This window comes from Malania oleifera, chromosome 13, assembly GCF_029873635.1.
Source record: "Malania oleifera isolate guangnan ecotype guangnan chromosome 13, ASM2987363v1, whole genome shotgun sequence".
Classification (NCBI taxonomy): Eukaryota; Viridiplantae; Streptophyta; class Magnoliopsida; order Santalales; family Ximeniaceae; genus Malania; species Malania oleifera.
Window position 1 is genome coordinate 19,916,759 of NC_080429.1, and position 25,696 is coordinate 19,942,454.

The window sequence follows — 25,696 nt, forward strand, 5'->3', positions numbered from 1 at the left end:
TACACTGGTCCCAAGGGTTCCTAAAGTATATCATATAATTTAGATAAAAGAAATCACTATTTAAAACGTTAATTCACATATATTTCCTATTATTCTAAAAAAATGACCCCCGGCTACAAAAAACAATCCGACGTATAGCCGTCAATTAAAATTTGCTCGATCATCAAATAATAATCCTGATCCTTGGCCAATCAAACAATACCCGGCCACTGGCCATTAGTTCAAACTTCTGCATTTCATAAACACTTCCAGTATTTTCACAAGCATTTCTAGTATTTTTCAAACAATTCAGTATTTCAAAAACAATTCAATATTTCAAAATCCCAAATCAAGATATACAATAATACATATCAATTAAATCATCTACCACACGATTTTCCACATTTAACATATTCATACAAACAAACAAGCTTTCCACTGTTCATTTTATTCAAAAATACCATACCATACATCCTAAGTTTGTAAAATCTATTTCAAACGGTTGGTTTTCAAAATAGCTTTTAAATTCCCAAATAAATAAATAAATAAATATATTTATGTAAACATAACAATTAAATTGATTCAAATTTCATAAAATTAATAACTTAACTTAATTCCCTTACCTGATTCCAAAAAAGTCCGCTAACACCCCAACCTACGGCCCACGGCGTTCAAAATCCCTGAAACCCTGAAATTCAAATTTCACTACATTACCCATCACAATTCCTAAAGTAATTTTTCCTAAAATTTCTCTAAGTTCTGAATACCCTAAATAACCTAATAAAGCGTAAATTATTAAACTTACTCCCGATTTAAGATTGGTGCCTCGAAACTCCAATTTGAAAACCCACTCTAACTAAATTGTAGAAAATCTCCCCACGAGTCTCCTAATAATTTTCGTTCGTTAATTAGGCTTAAAATTTAAGAAAAACTGAGGTAAGAGTGAAAATTGGCCTTACCCTAAGAGATATGTTTATGCCGCTCCTACGACAAATCCGCTCCAGTAGGATTGTTAGTGGCGGTGATAGGAACACAACGGTATCTTCGAATTTTCGATCGGCCGAATATTGGAGACGAAATTGAGGAGAATGGGAGAGAGGGGATGGAGGAGACGTGGGGGGCGAGTCTCTGGGCGAGTCTCTGTTCTTTTCTTCTGCCTGAAGGATCTTAGGATCCATATATTATTATTATAATTTTTAAAAAATTTATTTTTATTTTTTTTAATAATACTTTTTTAGTACTTTTTTTTTTAGGATCACTACACATATACATAATTTTATAATTACATACATATTATAATCAATTTCTCCATAATAATAAAATTATGTGCGCAGATTTCTTAATTATAATTTTAATTACATAATTATGTAATTTAATTACAAATAATGAGTATATACAACACTATAATCACATACCGACAAAATTACGGACATGTATAAGTTGAACCAATTATGCAATTACAAACATGCATGAATATTAATAAGTTTGAGAATCAAGCCAAATTATTAAATCAAACAATACATAATTACATTATGTACGTAGAAATTCAAATTATAATATTAGTTATTTATTTGCAGTATATTTTTAAATGTGATAAAATAAATAGATTAATTAAGGTTGAAAATTTAAATTGGTTGATGGATTAAGCGGGTACACCCATTTATGACCCATATAATTATATGGGTGTACCTACCCCTTTTATTTATCATGGATATGAGTAGATTAAAGGGTATGGGTAGTAATTGCCACCACTAATCGCTGCTCATCAAGAGCCTAGAGTGGGGCGAACCTATGATAAGCAACAACTCAAGTACTCGACTAAGAATGGACTTAGCCTATTTAAATGAAAAATAGAGAAATAATTGAATTAAAGTTTATTGGGCGTAAACTATACGAATATTGTTTACTACTTACCCCTTTTCATCACTAACAACCTGGAGTTAGAATCCGATCAATCAAGAGCACGACCTCCAATATGAAATTTTGAAAATTTAACACGTTATAAGTGCTTAAAAGATGTTTTAATTGGGTAAGTCACAATTATCATCCACCGTCCAAACTAATAAAAAAACTCTAATAACACTAATTGTAAGATTTTTAGTATCTGTCATTATCAGAAATTAACTATAGCAACTTGATACTGATAAGGTTTGAATTTGAAGCAGCTATCAACAATTTTGAAAGTATTATATCACGTGCAGTTCACATGTGTCAATTATATTCAACAAAAGAAAATATCTAATGAAATCATATATTAAATACAATGATTTTTGCATTGCTAATATATATATATACACACAATATTAATTAATTGGGACCCCTCATGGACTTTTCTATAATGATCAACTTGCTAGATCCTTTGAAGTTTCATTAAAATAAAATAACTAAAATTAATAACTGGTCACCCCAAGCTCCTCTCAATTTAGATATTTTGTTTTTTTAAAGAAAATTTTGAAAGGTACATTCGAGGATGATTTTATCTAACCAGTTAGTGACAAAGCTAAAAGAGGGCCTGGAAAGGGAGATGAAAAAGATTAATAAACCTTGTAATATAAAAGTATTCTTAAAATTTTAAAATTATTTATTTCAAATTTTGTGAAATTTTAATATGAAATTATATAGCTATAATTTTTTAGAAGGCAATACACAATATCAAATTCATAATCTACTCAAATTCATGTCATGTAATGCGGCAGAATGATTTTTTAGATTTTGTTTAAATTAAAATTTTCATTTGAGAAAAAAGAAGAAGAATTAGGGGAAAAAAATTTGTATTATTTCTTTCTATATTAAATATTATTAAATTTATAAAAAAAATTCTAACATAATTTTAAAATCAATGAAATACTCTAACCCTATATTTAAAGAAGCCTTGAATTTGATTGTATTGAATTTAGATGTGACGTAATATAAAATTGTACTGAAGTGTTCAAATCCACCCAAATCCAAATCTAAGGTCCAAAATCCATGTTGCCAAACCCAACATAATATAATTTTAAATTAATATATTTCAATTATGAAAAATAAAAATTTTGTTTGTTAATTTATTGTTTTCATTTTCTTCAATAATCAAAGCTTAAGAAGTAATTATTTTCAAATTTTTATTTTTAAAATTTCTTATGCAGTTGATGGAAGGATGACAATGACACGAAAATGACTAATGAGGGGATCCACCATGCGTATGCGTATATATATTGGAGGATTGTGTGGCTACGTATTCCAAAATTAATTAATAAATCAATTTATAATCAAACTCATTCTTTAGTGGTAGCAAAAACAATAATAACTACTACTATCGATAACAGTTACTAGCAATGGGACCATAGAAACACTTTGCTTTTTCTTAGGACCACCACTGCCCTAATTTGATTAAGAGATCCTATGCTGACTAATGATAACCCCAGGAGACCCACCTAGCCAACCAGCTAGCATGCATCATCCCATCAACTTAATTATGGAAAAAAAATCTACACTTCTCCCACTTTAATTAAATAAAGATGACGAACATGCATGCATTTTTTGAGACCCCTAATTCAATCTCAATTCACACTCTCACTCTGACTCTCACTCTCACTCAAACCCAATAGCCTACCTTGTCTGCATCTATATAAAGCACGCCCTCCCCTCCCCTCCCCTCCCCTCCTTCTAAGCCACACAGCTACACAAAAGCTACAAAAATGGGAATCTCCACTTCAAATCATTCTATCCCACTTCTTCTTCCTCTTCTAGCCACCCTCTTATACAGCTCCGCCGCCAGCAGACCCTTCGCCGTAAAACCCACCACCACCGAGTTCATCCGGCGATCCTGCGGCGCCACCACCTACCCAAGACTTTGCTTCGCCTCCCTCTACACCCACGCCGGCCTAATTCAAACCAGCCCCATGCTTCTGGCCGACACGGCGCTCACGGTGGCGTTCCAGACGGCGCAGTCGGCAGCGGCGGCGGTGCTGCGGATGTCGGGGACGCACGGCATGAGGGCGAGCGAGGCGGCCGCCGTCCGCGACTGCGTGGAGGAGGTGGGGGACTCCATAGACGAGCTCCGGGAGTCGCTGGTGGAGATGAAGAAGCTGAAAGGCTCAAATTTTGAAGCCGTCATGAGCGACGTGCAGACTTGGGTGAGTGCGGCGCTGACAGACGACGACACATGCACGGACGGGTTCGCCGGAAAAGCCATGGACGGGAATGTGAAGGCCGCCGTGAGAGGGCATATTCTGAATATTGCACATCTCACTAGCAATGCGTTGGCTTTGATCAATCAATATGCCTCCCTTCATGGCTAGCTAGCTAGCTCAATTAGCTCAAGAAATTGTTGTAGCATATTTTTCTTGTAACTGTTGTATGTTGCGAAGAAGAGGAATGCATTCCAGTACTTCGTCACCATTAGGATTCGTGGGACAAGAGAGACACAGGTTTTAGGGCACACGTCACTCGGAAAATATTAACCACACCGTGTGTGTGTGTGTGTGTGTGTGTGTGTGTGATCATACATGGTTTTGTCATGTATGCAGAAAATTACCTGTATAATATGGTGATTTAGTATATATATATATATATATATATATTTTTTGTATATCTAATAATTTCTCGAGGTCTCTCTCCTCTGTGTTTCAAGCCATTAGGCCGAGTATTTTTGTACAAAAGGATTTTATGTTTTTTTCTTTATTTATTTATTATTTTTGAATGAGTGTATAATCACTTAATGATATTGCGGACTTCTATTGAGAACTCCACATGGCAAATTAGCCTTGGTTGTGGTGTTTTCAAGTCAATTACCTTGGGATAACTTATGAAAATAATTTTGATACTAAAATAATATCACATAAGATGTACCCACTGAATTGAGCCAAAAAAAAAAAATCAACATACTAATATTCTGCAATTCTATTGCTTAATCAATGCCTGATTATCTCATATGCATACCCAACGTGATCTTCTCAATCTATCTTACAAGTTCCTTCTAAAGAAAGAAAAATAAAAGTACAAAACTTTAAAAGCCAATGCATACATAGAGTTGAAAATCAATTATAACATACATAACAATTGAACATAATGGAGCAAAATGAAAATCAAAATTATCACTTAAATTTTTCATAATTACCATTCAAATCTTCATTCCATTGTTTTCTTTGTACAAATCACACAGAAAGTGAATGTTTATTTGTATATATTCAAATAAGTTTTGAATTCTGCCTAAATGTTCTCGTACAAGTTGTGTCCGGTTTAGGAGATGAGATTCATTTGAATGGCATTCCCCCGTTGAGAGAGAGAGAGAGAGGTAGGTCTGTTTAGTGTTATCCAGTGAAGGAGCCGAAAGACCCTGGGCCAACTAAAGAAGGTACAATCGGAGGATTGTTACAGACAAGTGCTGACAAAAAAGAAAAAAGAAAAAGGCCTGCCAATCAAGTGCGTGACACATGCTTAGCTGCATTTGTAACAATTGAAAGTGCCAGTAGAATCATGATGGTTGCCAGAAGAAAATATTCCCCCCCGCTGTCCCCTATATCAAATCAAATCAAATTGGCAAATGACAACGATTTCAAAAATGTTCTCTCGACACCAAAGACAGGAAGAGGAAGCCAAAATCAAAGAAAAGAAACAGCTAATTTTTAGCCATTGAGATGGGCAAAATAACCTCAAAGTTGTAGGAAGCCATTAGGAAGCCCTCTTGGGAGGAGACATGTTGCGAATGAGAGATTTTATTGTGCTGATTGTAAATATCTGTACCAGCAAACCTGTTGAGATGGGAGAAACAGCAATTACAACAATTATTAAGATATCTTCTGCACCCCATCACACCACGTAAGAAATTAATTGAAATTGAGTTATATACTCACCTTGCAGAATCGCACCAATCTCCAGAAGTTCCAACTTCTTTGATTTCCAGTCGCTTAGATCTTGGATAGCCTAAACAGATAATTCAAAACTCATCCCATAAAACAATAATCCCATGTCCGAGAGTCTGGAGTTAAGACCTTGGATTTAGATTTGTGAAAATTATACTGAATTTATCTAAATCCACAGAGATTCAAATATAGGGCTTGAAATCTATATGCTCCTAAACAATCTAAAAGAAAATTCTATATATACATTTGCATAAATACATGTGTGTGTATGTGCTGTGTGTGTTGAACAGCATTAACCTTAGTTAACTATGATGCGAAAACGACCAGAACATAGAACTTAGCACAAACAGGTTAGGTCTATCAATAAAGGGTAGATATTTAGTCACCAAGTTACAATTAGTCATTTCTCTCTACACAAGTTCTGGGAAGTGCAAACAAAAATGAGCATATTATAAACCACAATCTGGATTTCTTTCTCGTGTGTGTTTTGTTGGTGGAGGAGATCTTAAAATCGGGCAACTGATGGAAAATAGAAATTACAAAGATAGATAAAGCATTCATACCAATAAAATAGAAAGAAATAAGTGAATAAGCTCGCAATAAGCATTTATAGCAATAATATGGGAGGCAGTCAAATAGTTCTACCCTGGGACAACTGCAACCAACTAAGCTCATTAGGCCAATGCAACCATTTCTACTTCTTCAAGTACATGTCAGTGCCATCAATGTTCCTTTTCTTCTAATAGAAATATAATCGATTTCCTAGAGTTGAAATCGAGGGAGAGACTTTGGTAGAGGAAGAGGAATTGAGAATGGCAGTTGAGGCTTCTATAAGGATCTCTACCCAAACCTGTGAATTGGATGCCAAATGTCGAGGGCATCACCTTCAGTTTTGGATCACCCATCTCTTTTTCTGATGACACCACTGTCTTCTGCAAGGCAGAACCTCAGCAAGTCCTCAATTTAGAGTGAATGCTCCTCTGCTTTGAAGCTGTCCCAGGACTGAAAGTCAACCAGGGAAAAGTTTGGAGTCACACCTTCTTCACTTTGTCAACTCCTTGGAGGGAGCTTTGCAAAATTTCACAAGCTTCCTTTGAGGTGGACGCATTGACCACCTTATCAAACATCGAATCATCCAAACATTGATGGATGAGGGTGAGGGCTTGCTGATCCTACTTCCTTGTCTTAGCCAAAACATCCTTCTCATTTTGAGGCAAAGAAACTTCATTTTGAGGTGGGACATAACCTTTTTCTACAACCTCCCACACATCTTGGGAGCCAAGTACCGCTTTCTTACGAATACACCAAGTTTCATAATTTTCTTTTGTAAGACAAGGAAATTGAAATGAATACACTCCACGATTGTTCGCCATCTCTCAAAGGAAATCGCTCTGATACCACTTTGTTAAAATAGAAGGAAAAGATGTGTGTATTCACTTGATCCCAAACTTGAGTACTTTATAGGTACAAAACATGACTCTTGAACATGTAATTTCATGAACCCAACTAATACATGAACCTCAATTAATTTTTTAATAAATGAACCACAATTAAGATGCATACATTGAACTTGCACATACATGAACTAAGAAACATGAATGCATTAATTCAAATTAATCTCAACGGGATGCTGCTGAGGCAACTATTTGTCTCAAGGGCCTCACATGTACCTGGTAGGGCAGTCAAGTCCATCAACGCCAACTTTGAAAGCAAGCTTCAATTACTGAGTGGATTATTATGAAGCATATGATGGACAAACAACCAATGAACTATGAAAGAGAGATGTAGTTCACGTTGTGTGCATTGACTCAAAATGATACAAATGTTAACACATACCATGCTTGAGTTTAACAACTTGGTTGTTCAATGCTCTTTTGATTTAGATAAGCAACATGTATTCAGTATATAAGGGGACTTCAATATTGTTTATGCATTAACTTGCAATCCCACTTACTATGTTGATCAAGTCGTTGTCTTTGCTAAGAAGGCTGAGAAAACGACAAATATTGGAACTTGGACGAATACTTGTAAGGAAGTATCAATTTCTGCATTAGCCACCTCTACCCCCCACCATACCACCTGATAAAAAGCAAGTTGAATGCTTTCTAATTGACTTCTATAATTCGTGCACAAAGGACACTCTTGTCATGATTGCCCTATTAAGACTTGTGTCACCAAGGTGTAGAATGTTGAAGATCAACAAGTCAAGCCCTAGATTAGAGAGAGCTCTACTGATGATCAATTTGTGAATTTCACTTGAGTATTCCAAGGATGAATATGAAGAGTAATGTTAGCTAGTGTTAGTGCCTAGTTTAACTCAACGTCAAGTTGTTATTTTCAACCAAAGGAGAGTAATGTAGTTGACATGGGGCATTAATTTTATTTTCGTTTTTTTTTCATATTTTAGGGTGTTTTATTAGGATGATATCTTTACAATTATATGATATTTTTATTTAAGAAAATAGCATTTTAGTTCATTTAGTTTTCTAAATGCAATATTCTTATTTCCCCAAAAATGGAAGCTTTTAAGGGGGGCATTTGTTTCATGGGCTAAGAGTGGCTAGGCTTGGAAGAAATTTTAGCCATGCTTACTGCAACAAAAGTGAAGGATAGGACAAGCTAAGAAGGGGCCCCTTAGCCCACGCACATGGACTTGAGCTGGCTAATCCCATCCACCCCCAAGGTCTTCAATTTTGATTTTGACTAAAGTTTCAAGGCTTCAAATCTACAGAACTCTTAATGTGGATGTTAATTTTGATTTCAATTTTAAAAAATGATGGAAATATGCATTAAAGCATGCAATTCTTTTATGAAGCTTTGGAAGCTATTAATAGACATACTAATGTAAGGTTTAGAACGAAAATATCATAAATAAAATGCATCAAGATCAGGTATGTAGTGCATAAGGTGCAATTTGTAATATAATAAAGGTATTAAAAATATTCAATGAATACAAATGAAAATCATGAATCACTTAATATTTTCATTATACAAATACAGCCAATATAGACATAAATGGTCAAATTAAATGTTGAACCTAATATTGAAGTTTAATTTTACACATCCTTCTTGTAATGATATTTAGTTTCAATAATAAAAGAAGATAAATTAAGAAAGAAATTAAATTTGGGGTTTAGAGTCTCAAATTTGAATTTCAAATAATCACATTCAATAGTTAAAATTCCAACATATTTTACTAAAATTTTAAATTTTTGATTAATTTCAAGTGACTGATGAAATTTTGGAGTAAATTTTGTAAAAATGGAAATTGACTGCCATTTCGAATTCAAGGATGGCGGAAAGCAAAAATGTTGATAGAAATTTTGAAAATTTTGTGGAAATTTAAGACCAAGCCCACCCCACCCCTAAAGGGATTAGCCCAAGTTAAAAGATCTTGCAGGGATGAAAACCGAAAAGGGAAAAAAGTTTCACTCATGATGACGTTATCCTTGTTGATATTACCATATTAATGTTGGATGCTTCAAATTAAAAAATATTTGTTTAATTAATGGATATAATAGTTGTCGGTTTTATTTTAATTAAGTTTACGCTAAGTTTATTAGTTTTAGCATATTTAAAATATTAATTACTACTTTATTATTTCATATTTATAGTGCTAGAAGTTATACTTAATTTTACCTATATAAAATGTGATCTAGTTTCATTTCAAGGTACAGTCTTTCATCTTCGAAATAACTTTATCTACTACTCTTTCTTGAGATTTATATTTTCTTGGGTAACTAAATGATACCATATCTCCTATAGCTCGAGTGTTTGTGAGTGCACACAAAACCGAGCCAAATGAGTAATCCTAAAGGTTATGCGCATAGTGACTATATGCACCGAGAAATGTTCTCCGTAAGCGCAAAATCGACTTTTTAAGGACAATAGTCCTTCCACGCTCCAGCTTCTAACAAGTATTTGTATTTTTATTTAATATTAATTTTATTAGTAAATATTTTTCCTTATATTATATTTCCAACAATTTGAAAGTCGATTATTATTATCTATTTTAGAAGGGAAAAAAATAAATTGCATATATTGAAAAATTTCAAAAATATATTATATTTTTCCCCAATTATGCAATTATGAGATTTTTGTAAGGCATGTAAATTTATTATCTTTAATTGTGAGGGTTAAAGTGTTTTGACATTCTATTCATATGTGAAAGGGACGTTAGTGCATAAATATGTAATTAAATTAATATGCTCAATAATTATTATTAATATTTTTGCAAAGCAAGGAAGGTGCAAATAAGGCACAGTCTTTGCATGGGAGCAATAGTGTGGTGATGGAGTCCCCTAATTGGAATGTGTCATAAATGGCATAGGAAAATAAATTGGAACAAGATAATTAATATACATAGATGTGTAATTTTTATGGAGCATTATCCAAGTGGATAATAGACACATAGACATTGTATTGACATTGATTAGTATATCTGTGGATTAGCCTGAACTAATCGAATAGTCAAATTGGACTATTATTAGTGTGATCACAAAAATTTGGGAGTACCTAGTATTGGAAATATAATAGAAGGAAAAATATTTACTAATAAAATTAATATTAAATAAAATACAAATACTTAGCAGAAATTAAGGCATGGAAGGACCACTGTCCTTAAAGCCAATTTTGCGCCTATGGAGAACATTTCTTGGTGCATACTCATTATGTGCACGACCTCTAGGATTATTTAGCTAGCTCAGTTTGTGTGCACTCACAAATACCAGAGCTATAGGAGATGTAGTGTCATTTAGTTGCCCAACAAAATATAAATCTCAAGAAAGAGTAGTAGATAGAGTTGTTTTGAAGATGAAAAGCGTATCTTAAAATGAAGTTGGACCACAATTTATATAAGTAAAATTAAGTATAACTTCCAACATCATAAATACGAAACAAAACTAATATATTAAATTTAACGGATAATTAAAATAAAACCGACTAGTGTCATATAATATTTATGAGCAGATACTTTCTTAATTTGAAACATCCAACATAAATATCAACAATCCCCCACATGGTTCAAATTAAAAAAATCAAAGAACGTTGGTTAATTATGAGATGTAATGCATTGGGTGACAATACCTTTCGATTTGAATTGCACTTAGAGAAAATATGTTATGAGTTACAAGAACTTGGTGAATACAAAATTCTTGAACCAAATTTTTTTAGCTTGACATTATAAACATATCACTTACATAATATCTCTAGACACAAAACTCCTGTGAATTTGTACAAATAGGTCATGCACCATACTTGGATATTCATGAGTGTTTTAAAAAGTTTTAGCCTAATAAACTTTCATAGGAAGCGGTCTCACTTCCACACTCACATAGGTAAATCCATCAAGTGTGTAACTATAGCTAAATACACCACCTAACAAGGATATGGATTTATTAAGAGATAAACTCAACCTCACAATCATTATAGTTGCACCATTTAGAACACCATAGAGATGATCAAAAAAATTAATAGTGCTCATCAAACTACTCAATGACTTGCTATTACCCATTGAACCTAATTCATGGAATTGGAATCCCCAATCACATAGGTTAAGTTGTCATCATTAGTATTTTATGTTAGTGGCTTAAGACACATCCCCCTCAATGTTTATTTTCTACTAGCTTTTTAGCTAATCCTTTAGTTAAGGAAATCATTAATCAACAATTGTTTCTCAATTCTCATATTTTGATCATATTGATACTAGGTAGTAAACCCCAAATTTTTATAATCACACTAATAATAGCCCAATTTGACTATTCAATTAGTCCAGGTTAGTCCACAAATACACTAACGAAAGCCAATACTATGGCTATGCATCTATTATCCACTTGGACAATGCACTATAAAATTACACATCTGTGTGTATTATTATCATATTCGAATTAATTTTCATGTGCCATTTAAGGCTCGTAAATTTAGGTGACTATCACCACACTATTGCTTGACTGTGCCTCATTTGCATCTATCTTGTTTTGCAAAAAATTTTAATAATAATTATTGGGCATATTAATTTAATTGCATATTTATGCACCACCATCTATTTCACATATAAATAGAATATGAAAACACTTTAACCCCTACAATTAAAGATAATAAATTTACATACCTTACAAAAATCACATAATCATATAATTTGGGGGGAAAATAGATAATAATTTTTTCCATATATGTAGTGAAATAGAAATAAAATATTAAAATATTATAAACTGGAAAATAATAAAAAATAATAGTGTCGTCTCATTTATACACATATGTGTCTCCCATTTAAATAAACAAGTCAAGACCAACAATGGGAAGTGAAAAAAGAAAAAATATATATATATAATTCAATTGTTTAAGCAACATTTTTTTACTTGACTCAAATATAATAAATCTCAAACAATATTATAGCTATTATAAAATTATAACCCCCCCCCCCCCCACACTTCAATATATTTCCAAATCTTACAATATTTAAATAAGTTCAGTAAAATATTATTACGCAAATAACATATCTCTAACATGGTTATACCAGAGATAAAGAAATTTGAAGAGCAAATAAAATTAATATAAAATACACAATACTAAAGCAAGCACTCATCATGCAAGAAAGCAATAATAATATCAAAACTTGTGCATTCCGAAAACTTGGAAAATACACAAAATCAATATATTTATATACACATACATACATACATATATGCAAGGGTTCCTGCATCATTCTAGACATGGACTTGTGCATCATTCTACATCAGGAAACTAGGATTAGATTAGCAACTTGGAATATAGGGGCACCTACGGGTAAAAGTATGGAAATTGTGAATAAAATGATTAGAAGAAGAATTAATATAATTTGCCTTCAAGAAACTAAGTGGGTTGGGGAGAAAACTAGAGAAATCGATAAATCAAGATTTAAACTTTGGCACACTGGAAAAGAAAAACATAAGAATGGAGTAGGCATTATTTTAGACAAAAACTTAAAAGATAGTGTTGTGAATGTAACTAGAGTAAGGGATAGAATTATAAAAACCAAGATGGTATTAGGACAAGAGATAATAAATATCATTAGTGTTTATGCTCCTCAAGTTGGCTTAGCAGAAAATCTTAAGAGACAATTTTGGTAAAATATGGATAGTATTATAAAAGGCATGCCAGTGATTGAGAAAATATTTATAGGAGGAGATATGAATGGGCACGTTGGAAGAGATAATAAAAATTATGAGAGGATACATAGAGGATATGGATATGAAGACAAAAATGAGTATGAGGAGATGATCTTAGACTTTGCTATGTTATATGATTTTAGTATAATGAACACTTGCTTTAAGAAGAGAGAAGAACACTTAATAACCTTTAAAAGTAAACAAAATAGAAGTCAAATAGATTTTTTTTTAACCAGGAGGGTAAATCGTTTATCATGCAAGGATCGTAAAGTTATTCCAGGTGAAAGCCTAACCATACAACATAGAGTCTAAGTGTTAGATATATGTATTAAAAAATGGAAAAAAAGGAAAAAATAAACTAGTGTAAGAGAACTAGATGATGGAACCTAAAAGGAGAAAATATAATAAAATTTAAAGATAAAATGATCAAAGATGGGGATTGGACCATAGAGGATGGGATAAATACAAATACTCTTTGAAATAGATTAACTAACTATATTAAAAAGATAGCAAAAGAGATTTTAAGTGAATCAATGGGAAGATTCTCGAATAGCAAAGAGAGTTGGCGGTGGGATAAAGATGTACAAAAAATCATAAAGACAAAAAGAATTTGGTATAAAATGTGGCAAAAATGTAGAAACGGAGATAACTTTGAAAAATATAAAGAGGCAAGAAAAGATGCAAAAAAGAACGTTACTGAAGCTAAATATAGATCATTTAATAGTTTGTATGATAGATTAGGTACAAAAGAAGGGGTAAGAGATATATTTAAAATTGCTGAAATTAAAGAAAGGAAGAACAAGGACTTAGGAAATGTAAAATGTATAAAAAGTGAGGATGATATTGTCTTGGTTAAAGACAAAGATATTAAAGAAAGATGGCGAAGTTACTTTAGTAAGTTGTTTAACGAAAACCAAATAGAAGGCTTAAACTTAGAATTGTCAAATGAGGAAAAGACTAAAAACATAAGATTTATTCGCAAAATTCAAGTTAACGAAGTTGAGTTTGCACTAAAAAAGATGAAAAATGGGAAATCTATGGGACCAGATAACATCCCAATTGAAGTTTGGAAATGCTTGGGTGATAACGGAATTCTATGGTTAACTAATTTATTTAATACAATTGTAAAAAACTAAAAAAATGTCAGATGAATGGAGGAAAAGCACTTTAATACCTATATACAAAAATAAAGGAGATATTTAAAATTGTAATAACTATCGTGGAATTAAACTTATGAGTCACACGATGAAACTATGAGAAATGGTAATTGAACAAAGATTAAGGTTAGAAACGAAGATCTCAGAAAATCAATTTGGTTTTATGCTTGGGAGATCTACCACAAAAGCTATTTATCTTTTAAAGAAGATTAATGGAAAAGTTTAGGGAAAAGAAGAGGGACTTGCATATGGTATTTATTGACCTTGAGAAAGCATATGATAGGATACCTAGGGAAGTTCTATGATGGGTTTTAGAAAAACAAAAGGTGTATGTTGTAGGTATACCGATGTCATCAAGGATATGTACGATGGAGTAATGACTAGTGCAAGGACTATAGATGGAGAAACTAGAGAATTTCCAATTACCATAGGTGTACATCAAGGATCTGCTTTGAGTCCTTATCTTTTGCTTTAGTGATAGACCAATTGACTAGGAGTATTCAAAAGGAGGTTCCATGGTGTATGTTGTTTGCGGATGATATTGTATTAATTGACAAAACTAGGGACGGAGTAGAGGCTGAGTTAGAATTATGGAGAGAAGCTTTGGAATCTAGAAGATTTAGGATAAGTAGAAATAAAATAAAATATATGAAATGCAATTTTAGTAATGATAGGAGGAATATTGGAAACAAAGTTAAACTTGATGATGAAGAAATAAATAGTACTTGTAGATTTCGATACCTTGAGTCTATTATGCAAGCTAAAGGATAAATTGAAGATGATGTAATGCATAGAGTTAAAGCAGGTTAGGTAAAATGGAGAGGTACTTCAAGTGTGCTATGTGATTGTAGAATACCCTTAAAATTGAAAGGGGAGTTTTATAGGATAGCTATAAGACCAACTATGCTATATGGATCGGAATGTTGGGCGACGAAAAAACATAATATCCAAAAAGTAAAAGTTACCGAGATAAGAATGCTTAGATGGATGAACGGTATAACATTGAAAGATAAATTAAGTAATAATCATATTCGTGGTAAGTTAGGTGTAGCTCCTATAGAAGATAAGATAAGGTAGGGACAACTCAGATAGTATGGACACTTGCAACATACGCCACATAGTGCACCTGTGAGGAAGAGTGACTTAGTTACTGTGGGGGGCAGTAGAAGGGGCAAGGGTATACCTAAAATAACTTGGGAGGAGATAGTGAATAAGGGTTTAATATCCTTAAATCTATCAAAAGAAATGGTCCATGATCGCATAAATTGGCGAAAAAGGATTCATATAGCCGACCTCACTTAGTGGGACTAAGGCTTGATTTTGTTGTTGTTGTTGTACATACATACATACATACATACATACATACATACATATGTATATATATATATATAGGTATGTATATATATATATATATATAGGTATGTATTTTTAACTACAAATTAAAGTTTTAGTTATAAATATAAAACTTAACTAGCATGGATCAATAATTCATAACGACAAAAGAGCAACTTTAATCACGTAACAATGGTAGCAAACTCAGTCCACTTGTATAATATTGAATTATTAAAACTTTATATCATCTATTTTTGTTTAAGGATCATTAATAAATTTTTTGTACCATTTCCACAAATTCAAATAGTGCAAAGGTAGCATAACATTTCATTTGTATTTAATCTGACTAAACAACTAAAAATCCAATTTGAAAAAAAAAATTAAAATATTAATAATGATAAATAATAATAATTTTATATAAAAATTACATTTTGAAAATCATGTATCATGAGATTCATGATTTACAAATAAGATAATTTAGTAACCTCAATTTTAAGTGTTCAAAATTCAAATTTTTAAACAATTAAATAAATAAATGGAGACATGCTCACGCTTATTGCAAAATATAAAATAATACCAACAATTCAAACCCTTAATGGAATCAATTTTTTTTATAATTTTCAATATATGCAATTTATTTTTCTTCTCTTCTAAAATATATAATAGCATTCGACTTTAAGATTGTTGGAAATATAATAAAAGGAAAAATATTTACTAATAAAATGAGTATTAAATAAAAAAACAAATTCTTATCAGAAGCTTAGGCGTGGAAGGACCATTGTCCTTTAAGCCAATTTCGCGCCTACGGCGAACATTTCTCGGTGCATATAGTCAATGGGCACATGACCTACAGAATTGGCTTAACTGGCTTGATTTTGTGTGGATTCACAATTCACAAATACCATAGCTATCGGCGATGCAGTGTCATTTAGTTACCCAACAAAATAAAAATCTCAAGAAATAGTAGATAAAGTTTTTTTTTAAGAAAAAAAACGTATCTCAAAATGAAGTTGGATCATAGTTTACATGGGTAAAATTAAGTATAACTTCCAGCATCATAAATACAAAACCGTTTAATAGTTAATATTTTAAAATGTTAAAAATAATATGTTAAATTTAACGGATACTTAATTAAAATAAACCCGACAACTGTCATATAATATTTATTAGACATATTTTTTAAATTTGAAACATCCAACATAAATATCAACACCTAGTACCAAATTACCAATATGATTAAAATATGAGAAATGAGAAACGGTTGTTGATTAATGAACTCCTTATCTAAAAGGTTAGCTAGAAAGCTAATGAAAAAAAAAAAAAAAAAAACATTGAGGGGAATGTGTCTTAAGCCCTTAATATAAACTACTAATGATGGCAACCCAACCTATGTGATTGGAGATCCCATGAATTAGGTTCAATGCGTAATAACAAGTCATTGAGTAGTTTGGTGAGCACTTTACTTGTTTTGATCATTCTTATAGTGTTGGAATAGTGCAACTGCAATGATTGTGAGGTTGAATTTATCTCTTCATAAATCCATATCCTTTGTTAGATGGTATGTTTAGTTGCAGTTACACACTTGATGGATTATACTTCAATAATCTGTTAGAGCTTTTGTATGACACTGGAGTTGGAAAAACAAAGGATGATAAAGTGATTTAGAACCACACAAAGATGCAAGTTCTGACTTCTCCATATCAAACTGCACTTCTTCAATAGGAAGATAAATAGGCTTCCACTGGATGAATATTTGCAAAGTAACGACACCATCTAAAGTCACTTTCTTCCTATGGCAACTACTTATCAAATAAATGAATACTTTAGGATTTAAATTACAATATAAGTTCTAACTTCTATGTGATCATAAAAATATAAGTCATTGAATCTACTATAGTGTTATCTTAGTCAAATATGAATTTGTGGCTGTCTAGCTGTCTTTACCCAATTGTGTACTTTACGTACATTATTTGCCTATTATGGAACAATGGGCATTCCGAATTAAAACTTCTCTCTTTATTTTTGCTTTAGTTTCTAAACATTTTTTCATTCTTCTAGATCATTCAATTTTATCCAAAATTTTGGCTTGCTACCTAGTCAAAATGCCTTTTCAGAATACAAACACAAGTATTACTCCCAAAGATTCATCTTGTTTTATCATAGAATCCTTAGATCTTTGTTCAATCATATGATTCAATTCATAAAACAATAAAACCACATAATGATTTGATAAGAATCCATCTTCCAAACAAGCTCATAGTGAACATCTACAAAAATTTTGAAGGACCGAGACACACCAACACCTTCAATCGTAATTTGGAAAAGAATGAAGCCTATGATTACCTGTAAAGAGAAGTTGTTCTTAGCAACAGAAGCAGTCCAAAGAAGAATTGCAATAGACAATCCAATACTTTTAAAAAATTAATTCTGCTACACCTTCGACCTTCAAGACATGAACAACAAAAAGTTAGAGCTGAAACAACCAAGAAGTAACTTGCAAAGTTATGCATGATTTAGTACACCACCTACATCCCCTATCATGAGAGATAGAAAACCAACAGCAGGTGATGAAATAGCAAGGGCATTGGGGTCCTTCTCCTCAGATGACAATACAAATATATCCAGCACCCCTATCAATTGAATTACAACCTGCAGTAATGATAGAGGAAAGGGAATGTTTTTAAGATATCAAACTTGACACAAAAGAAACCACAGCATTTAAATACAGTACAGGGAAAATAAAGCTTTCATAAACTACATATATTTTCTCAGATCTCATCACACTCAAAATATCGTTAGCAAAAACTAGAACAACTGAGATCCTAATGACTGAATTTAAATAGTTCTATAAAAACTCAGTTAGCTTATTTATAGGTCCACATATGTTCCACAAGCATTGGATTAAGCTTACATGAGTAGCTAAAGCATAACACACCAATCAACTGCTGCAGAATGATTGAACAGGAATCCAACCTTCCATCAGTCATATTCACCTCTATGTCGGATTAAGAAAAACAATTACCTAATATGAACCAGGCAAAGATATGGAAGTTGAGTCCCAGGCTACCAGCATGCTCCGTGTGTGATGCTATTTATATTATGTTTTGAATTTCTGCCAAAAATCAAGGCAGGCAACTTTAGTAGAAACAAGTTCCTCCTATTTTTATCTTTTCAGTCGAAGTTTCACAGCGAAAAACTTTATTTGGATAACTGTTTCCCATGAAAGAATTCAATCCATTAATCCAAAATATATTCAATGGATATAAACATTATAATATCTGATCGATATTTACACCAGAATAATTTTCCTAGGATATATTTCCCTGAGACCAAGCAAAGCCATAAGAAATTTAATTCCAATTAAACAAATAATGGGCCTTTCACAAACCACTTTGATATAACATCATATCAATTAGAAGAGGTCTGCCTATTAGCTATACAAAGGCAAGTTATTCCAGACGTCAATATAGAAAAATTACAACAAGGGAGAGAGAGAGAGAGAGAGAGAGAGAGAGAGAGAATGAGAGAATCATACCTGAAAGAGGAACAATGCATGGAGACGAGATTTTCCCTGTGATACCTTTGTATACCCTAAAATTGCAACAACACATACCATTGAGAAAGAACAAAAAACATTACCACATGAAAAATTAATCCCATCAGATCCAGGGAAAAAAATGTCACCTATTACCACCCAAAAGAAAAAACAGAAAATTGTACTCCACAAAGATTTTTCCATTGAAGCACATAGCCTTCACAAAAACTTAAAGAGAGTCATCAAAAGTTAGGCTTACTGGAGTCCACAACCATGCGATAAGAAAAATCAGAGCCATCTGTTCCAGATGGTCTCCCAGCTAGCGACTCAGACATAAATTTTTTTGCTGCATCTTCTTCTCTTATTCTGTTTACTCTATTTCAGCTCCCAAGGTCTCTAGGAAAGGCTTTAGCTGGAAAGACAAGAAATAGGAGTGTTTGAATGATAATTTCATTAAAATGAGGTGGTCATAATTTGCGAGGAAGGCTCAATATTTTTTATTATTTTCATATACTATAACTACATATTGTGGTTTTGGATTTTTCAGCGCCATTTGCAAAACTTTTTGTAAACATAAAGAAATGGGGAAATACATTTAGACCTGACAGAGCATTTGTATTGGTGGCTAAAATTTACACGATGGAACCAGACTGGACTGAATTGAACTGGACTTGCTGTGGATATTATCCTGATCCATGTTTAAATTGCAACACCAATTGACTAGGCTAGTTTCAAAAAGACCAAACTACCCTTATGATTCAAAAACCAACCTCCTGACCCATGTTCCTTACGATTTCAAACTCCCAACTTCTCTCAGTCAAATGATGATCGAGTGCCATTATTGAAACAAGACTTATTAGATTGGACAAGGAAATAGATACCCCATAGAGAAGCAGCAAAAACTTCACCTGAGAGTTCAAACTTAAACTGCCATTTACAGAAAAGGGTTTCATAAACTCTGCACTAACAACAAACTTAAGCTGCCATTTACAAATGACTGTCACACAAAAACCATAGGCCCAGCACATGGAAATTACTCCTAGCAGCCTAAAAATTTCATACATCATAGAGGTTCTTTTTTTTCAGAACAAGAACCCCCTAAAAATAGACACCGATGGATCATGACTCTCAACAAAAATGACATTTGAAAAAAAAAAACCATCATATGACATGGCTACAACAAAAAATCTAGATTTTAAAATTAATTGCATTTAAAGAACATATGGAGAAATAGTGAGGGCAGACAGATGAAATAAAACAATAAGAAACGAGAAAGAGTAAATGAAATGGGAGTCATGATGATGGTCATTACGAATTAGACTCATTACCAGTAGGGCTCAGGGGTGCTTGAGATACAGAAATTTGTTGTTCCATGGGAATTTAGTCATTCCATAGAGAGGGGTGACAAAGATCACCAAAAGTGAAATATTCAAGCTGTGTAGAGGAGCCCTAGGCTTATTAGTTAATAACAGGAAAGGATTAGTTGTGGAGAAGGGACGTTGGACAGTCACGATCTGCTCTCACTCAATCAATTGCGACACCTTCATCTTCTTCAGCAGGGAAAGTGAAGCGAGAGAAAATGCTCACCATAACTGAGATCTTTGAGTTGTGCAGAGAAGCCCTATGCTTGTCAACAAAGAATAGGAAAGGATTGGTTGTGGAGAAGGACACCGGATGGTCACAATCTGCTCTCACTCAAATCTTATTTGTTGTACTGCACAACTATGGGCCAAGAATTCTTAGCCTAGCCTAGCCTAGCCTAGCCTAGCCACGCTGCTGAACTACACCAACTCTAAGGACCTATCTGGTTAAGGTTTCAAATACAGTTTTTCGTGTTCGGAAACACAAGTATAGAAAATACAAAAAATTAGCAGCTGGTCAAGTAGAGTCAAAAAGCCATTTTTGAAAGTATCCCAAAATAATCTTAAAAATACACATTTTCAGGAAACAGTTTTTAAGGTGTTTTCGGTGTTTTCAGATACAGTTTTCTGAATTCAATAAAGACGTGGGTATGGGGTATATTCATTTCTTTTTACAGAAAATAGTGTCATGGGCCCACGTGGCAGGAGGAAAGTAGGTGAAGCATAGTAGGTCCCACCTGCTTCATCCAATCAGCTCCTATCAAGCGGATGACAATCACAAGCACATAGACAATAGCATCACTCTTTTTCAATAATAATAATGATAATGATAACAAACTCCGCCTGTGATGCACTTAAATGTCCTAATTTTTTCACACACAGCCAGTCCCAAGCCCGGGTTAAGGAGGAGGGCTGCGTTAGGTAGCTGACAGCCAGCGTAAAATTTGTCAGATCACTATGATATGAATCCTTACCGAATATTTGCTGAGGCGTCCCCTACGAGCGACGCGTTGCACTTGAACCACCCGGGTGTAGCGAAAAGTGGGCGAGGGTGGGCTAGGTCGTCGCCCCGAAGTGTCACGGGCTAAGCTTGTTCAGGGCATTATGCTTTCCTATGACCGCTTATCTCGTGTGTTTGGGATGGGTTTCCATCATGTAAATACTAGTGTAGGGTTATTTTCTAGTTTTTATTTCATTGTAAGCCAAATAAGGCAGTATGACTCCTCGGTCACTTTGATGTTTCCTAGTGCTAGAGTGAGAATGGCCTAGAAAGCTCTTTAGGGGGAGGTTGAGTGTTCATCAGTCATTGTAAAACTCACTAGCAATTGTCAACGTGCTTAGCCTACTTGCCTCCCTCGCTAAGTACAACATGTCAACGGAGGATTTGTTAATGAATTACGTTTGCTTCAATATTTACTGCTTGGTTGCCACGGCTTTCATGAATTGATTATTATTTCCGCTGCTATCTGATTGAATGTTAATGAAAGTGCATCGTGGATGAATGTTGGTAAACAATTGGCTGGCTAGTTAAGCAAGAGTGCTTTAGCTAGCGCCGCACGGCCCTTCACAACGGTGTGAAAAAGTTGGACCGTGACATTTGGTATCAGAGCCCAAGTCGGTGACACTTGGTGAGAGCCCAAGGTTGAGTTGCTACGTGAATTCGATTGCCTTCGTTGTTGGGTTTGGAAAGCTTTGGTAAGTGACCATGGCACCAAACACTGCTGAGAGGATCAGCGTGCTGGAAGCACAGGTTGAGGAAACAACCAACACTATGGCCGCGGAGGTGGCCCAGATGAGAGAACTTGTTGATGAAGTGAGGGGATCACAAAAACATCAAGCAGGTTTGATAGGCGACATGTCAGAGGACTTTCGCCACACTGTGGAAACTTTGCAAGCCCGGATGGCAGATCTGGATGCAAAGGTAAATGTGATGGTTCTTGCTATGGGGAACTCCAACACTCCGGGAGTTAGCAAAGCCAAGGTGCCAGAACCCAGGACGTATAGGGGTGCCCGAGATGCCAAGGAGTTAGAGAACTTCTTGTTTGATGTGGAGCAGTACTTTCGCGTTGTGAGGATGGCCTCAGAACAGGCAAAGGTGGATACTGCAACCATGTACTTGGTTGGTGATGCCAAACTGTGGTGGCGTAACAAGTACAGAGAAATTGAAAATGAAAACTGTGTGATTGATAGTTGGGCAGACTTGAGGAGAGAGCTCAAGGCCCAATTCTTTCCTGAGAACGTTGAGTATAATGCAAGGAGAAAACTGAGAGATCTCAAGCATACGGGGTCAATCAGTGAATATGTGAAACAATTTTCTGCTTTAATGTTGGATATTCGGGATATGTCGGAGAATGACAAGTTGTTCTATTTTCTAGAGGGGATGAAACCGTGGGCAAGAACTGAACTTCATAGGCAAAGGGTTCAAGACTTGTCAACTGCACAAGCGGCTGCAGAGCTCTTGACAGACTACGCTGGTGATGAGACCGCTTCGTCCAAACGGTTTGGCGGAGAGGGAAACAGTGGAAAGTCTTTCAAGAATGGCAAACCCAAGAGTGGGGGAGCCGACTCTAAATCATCAACCTCACAGGAAGCTTCGTCGTCTCAAGGGTTCAACACCCCCAATGGAAAGGGGAAGAGTAAAATTGAGTGTTTCTTGTGTCGGGGTCCTCATAGAGTTTTTGAGTGCCCTCACAAAGCATCACTTAATGCCTTACAAGCTTCCATTGTAGAACAGGCAGTGGAAGACGATGGGGAAGAGGATGATGCCCCGAGGGTGGGTTCAGTGCGGTTAGTGAACGCATTGGAAAAGCAGGCAAAAACACCGAAAGTTACACGAGCAAAAAGGTTAATGTTTGTGGACTTGAGGATAAATGGAAAGAGTACTCGCGCTATGGTGGATACGAGAGCTACTCATAATTTTGTTTCGCAGTTGGAAGTAGGGAGACTCAACTTATCCTTAGAGAAGGATACAGGACGCGTGAAAGCAGTTAACTCTGTAGCCCAGCGTACTCTAGGAGTAGCCAAGCAAGTGGCTATAAAGCTTGGACAGTGGGAAGGTCATGCGAATTTCACAGCGGTGCAATTGGATGACTATCCAGTCATTCTAGGAATGGAGTTCCTAATGGGGACGAGGGCAGTGCTGATGCCTTCGGCTGGTTCCCTGTGTCTGATGGGAGATCACTCGTGCATGGTGCAAGTCGTTGCAACGAAAGGAGACGAAGGGAAGTCCCTTTCAGCCATTCAACTCAATGAAGGATTGGGTAAGGGTGAGCAGACACGTCTAGCCACGGTGGTGGTAGACAAAGAAGTAGGCCAAGAGCTGAAGCCTACGACCATCCAAGCGGTGTTGGATGAGGATAAGGAGGTGTTTCCGGATAAGCTGCCTCAAAATTTGCTTTCACGACGGACTGTGGAGCAAGAGATCGAGTTGTTATCAGGAGTGAAACCACCTGCTAAAAGGCCATGTTGGATTGCGCCTAGAGAGATAGTAGAGTTGGGGAAGCAACTTGATGAAGTGGAAGCGGGATGTGTTCGCCCTTCCAAAACACCGTTGGGAGCATCGGTGTCGTTTCAGAGGAAACATGAAGAGCATCTACGGAAGGTGTTCGATAGGCTGAAGGGAAACAGTCTGGATGTGAAGAAGGAGAATTTCTCTTTCGCTCGACGGAGCAACAAATTCCTTGGTCAAGTCGTTGAACAAGGTCGTATCTGGAGGGGTATGGAGAAGGTAAGGATGATTCAAGAACGGAAGATCCCCACGACAGTGAAGGAGTTGCGTTCCTTTCTTGGCCTTACTAGTTTCTACAGGAAGTTCGTTAAGGGGTATTCGCGGAGAATGATTCCAATGACAGGACTACTGGGGAGGTATTATTGGCCGCACACGCGGGATGATAAGGTTGATTATACCAAAACTTGTCTCACTTGCCAACAAGACAAGGGGGAGCGAAAGAAGTATGGTACTTTCATGGCCGCACCAAAGTACTGTTCGGCAGAGGGGACGACACAATTGTTCCTTGTGACTGTTGTGAAACATTGGGGTATTCCCCAAGTTATTATTTGTGACCAAGATTTAATGTTCACTGACAACTTCTTAACAGAGTTTTTCAGGATATTCAGGTCACACCTTGACATCTCTTCAAGTTATCATCGACAGACAGACGAACAAATGAAGAGATTCAGAGAGCTACTAGATGAGTACTTGCGCCATTGTGTCAATGACAACCAAAAGAGTGGCGTGCAACTACTTGATGTGGCTCCGTTCTGTGGCAATGCCCAAAGGTGCTCAACAACCAACAAGAGCCCTTTTGAGCTTGTTACAGGCCAGCTGCCGCTGTTACCTCACACAATGGACGAGCCGTACAGACGAAAGAGTCCCAGGACGTACATCTTCACCAGTGAAGGGAGACAGAATGCAGAGTTTGCCCAAGCCTATCTGGAGAAAGCTTCTAAGCAGATGAAGAAGTGGGCAGATCAGGAGAGAAAACCGCAATTTCATGTCAATTGCCTCAAGCCATTCAACGCCAACACCAACGACCTGAGCAGAAGTCAGTCAAACAGCGCAGAGTGGAAGACGGTGCAACCTGACAGACATGATGTTGAAGAGATCCTTGCAGACAGAAAGTTCCTATCCTCAAGGAAGAAGCGGCAGAAGCTCCTAGTGAAGTGGAAGTGCCTTGATGATAAAGAAATCAGCTGGATTTCTGCGGAAGATTTGAAGCCATTCGTGGACAAAGTTGAAGTGTACCTATCGCCAAAAGTCTACGAGGACGTCGACCGCATAAGTGGGGGAGAATGTCACGGGCTAAGCTTGTTCAGGGCATTATGCTTGCCTATGACCGCTTATCTCGTGTGTTTGGGATGGGTTTCCATCATGTAAATACTAGTGTAGGGTTATTTTCTAGTATTTATTTCATTGTAAGCCAAATAAGGCAGTATGACTCCTCAGTCACTTTGATGTTTCCTAGTGCTAGAGTGAGAATGGCCTAGAAAGCTCTTTAGGGGAAAGGTGAGTGTTCATCAGTCATTGTAAAACTCACTAGCAATTGTCAACGTGCTTAGCCTACTTGCCTCCCTCGGTAAGTACAACATGTCAACGGAGGATTTGTTAATGAATTACGTTTGCTTCAATATTTACTGCTTGGTTGCCACGGCTTTCATGAATTGATTATTATTTCCGCTGCTATCTGATTGAATGTTAATGAAAGTGCATCGTGGATGAATGTTGGTAAACAATTGGCTGGCTAGTTAAGCAAGAGTGCTTTAGCTAGCGCCGCACGGCCCTTCACAACGGTGTGAAAAAGTCGGACCGTGACACGAAGCGACGCACCGTGTCGGCGCCCGGGTA

The 25,696-nt window shown here is 35.4% G+C and overlaps 2 protein-coding genes across 8 annotated transcripts in view; one reads left to right on the forward strand and one right to left on the reverse strand.

Annotated features, from left to right (window-relative positions):
• The first annotated feature begins 3,474 nt into the window (after positions 1-3,474).
• On the forward strand, positions 3,475-4,594 carry LOC131146941 (21 kDa protein-like). The gene has a single exon (XM_058096800.1). It carries the CDS (start codon positions 3,657-3,659, stop codon positions 4,257-4,259), a length of 603 nt encoding a protein of 200 aa, XP_057952783.1. The 5' UTR covers positions 3,475-3,656; the 3' UTR covers positions 4,260-4,594.
• Positions 4,595-5,029: 435 nt separating this feature from the next.
• Positions 5,030-25,696, reverse strand: part of LOC131146942 (uncharacterized) — a 28,886-nt gene continuing 8,219 nt past the window's right edge. For 3 of the 7 annotated variants that reach the window (XM_058096808.1, XM_058096807.1, XM_058096806.1), the window contains 4 exons: positions 19,251-19,403; positions 18,992-19,047; positions 17,986-18,105; positions 17,587-17,899 (listed from right to left, as the gene is read on the reverse strand). In XM_058096808.1, coding sequence (XP_057952791.1) covers positions 17,870-17,899; positions 17,986-18,105; positions 18,992-19,047; positions 19,251-19,326 — 282 coding nt within the window. In that variant the 5' untranslated portion in view covers positions 19,327-19,403 and the 3' untranslated portion in view covers positions 17,587-17,869. Of the gene's footprint in view, positions 5,712-5,813; positions 5,884-17,586; positions 17,900-17,981; positions 18,106-18,991; positions 19,048-19,250; positions 19,404-25,696 lie in introns of those variants that run through there. The other 4 variants (XM_058096803.1, XM_058096802.1, XM_058096804.1 and 1 more) reach the window with 2 other exon arrangements.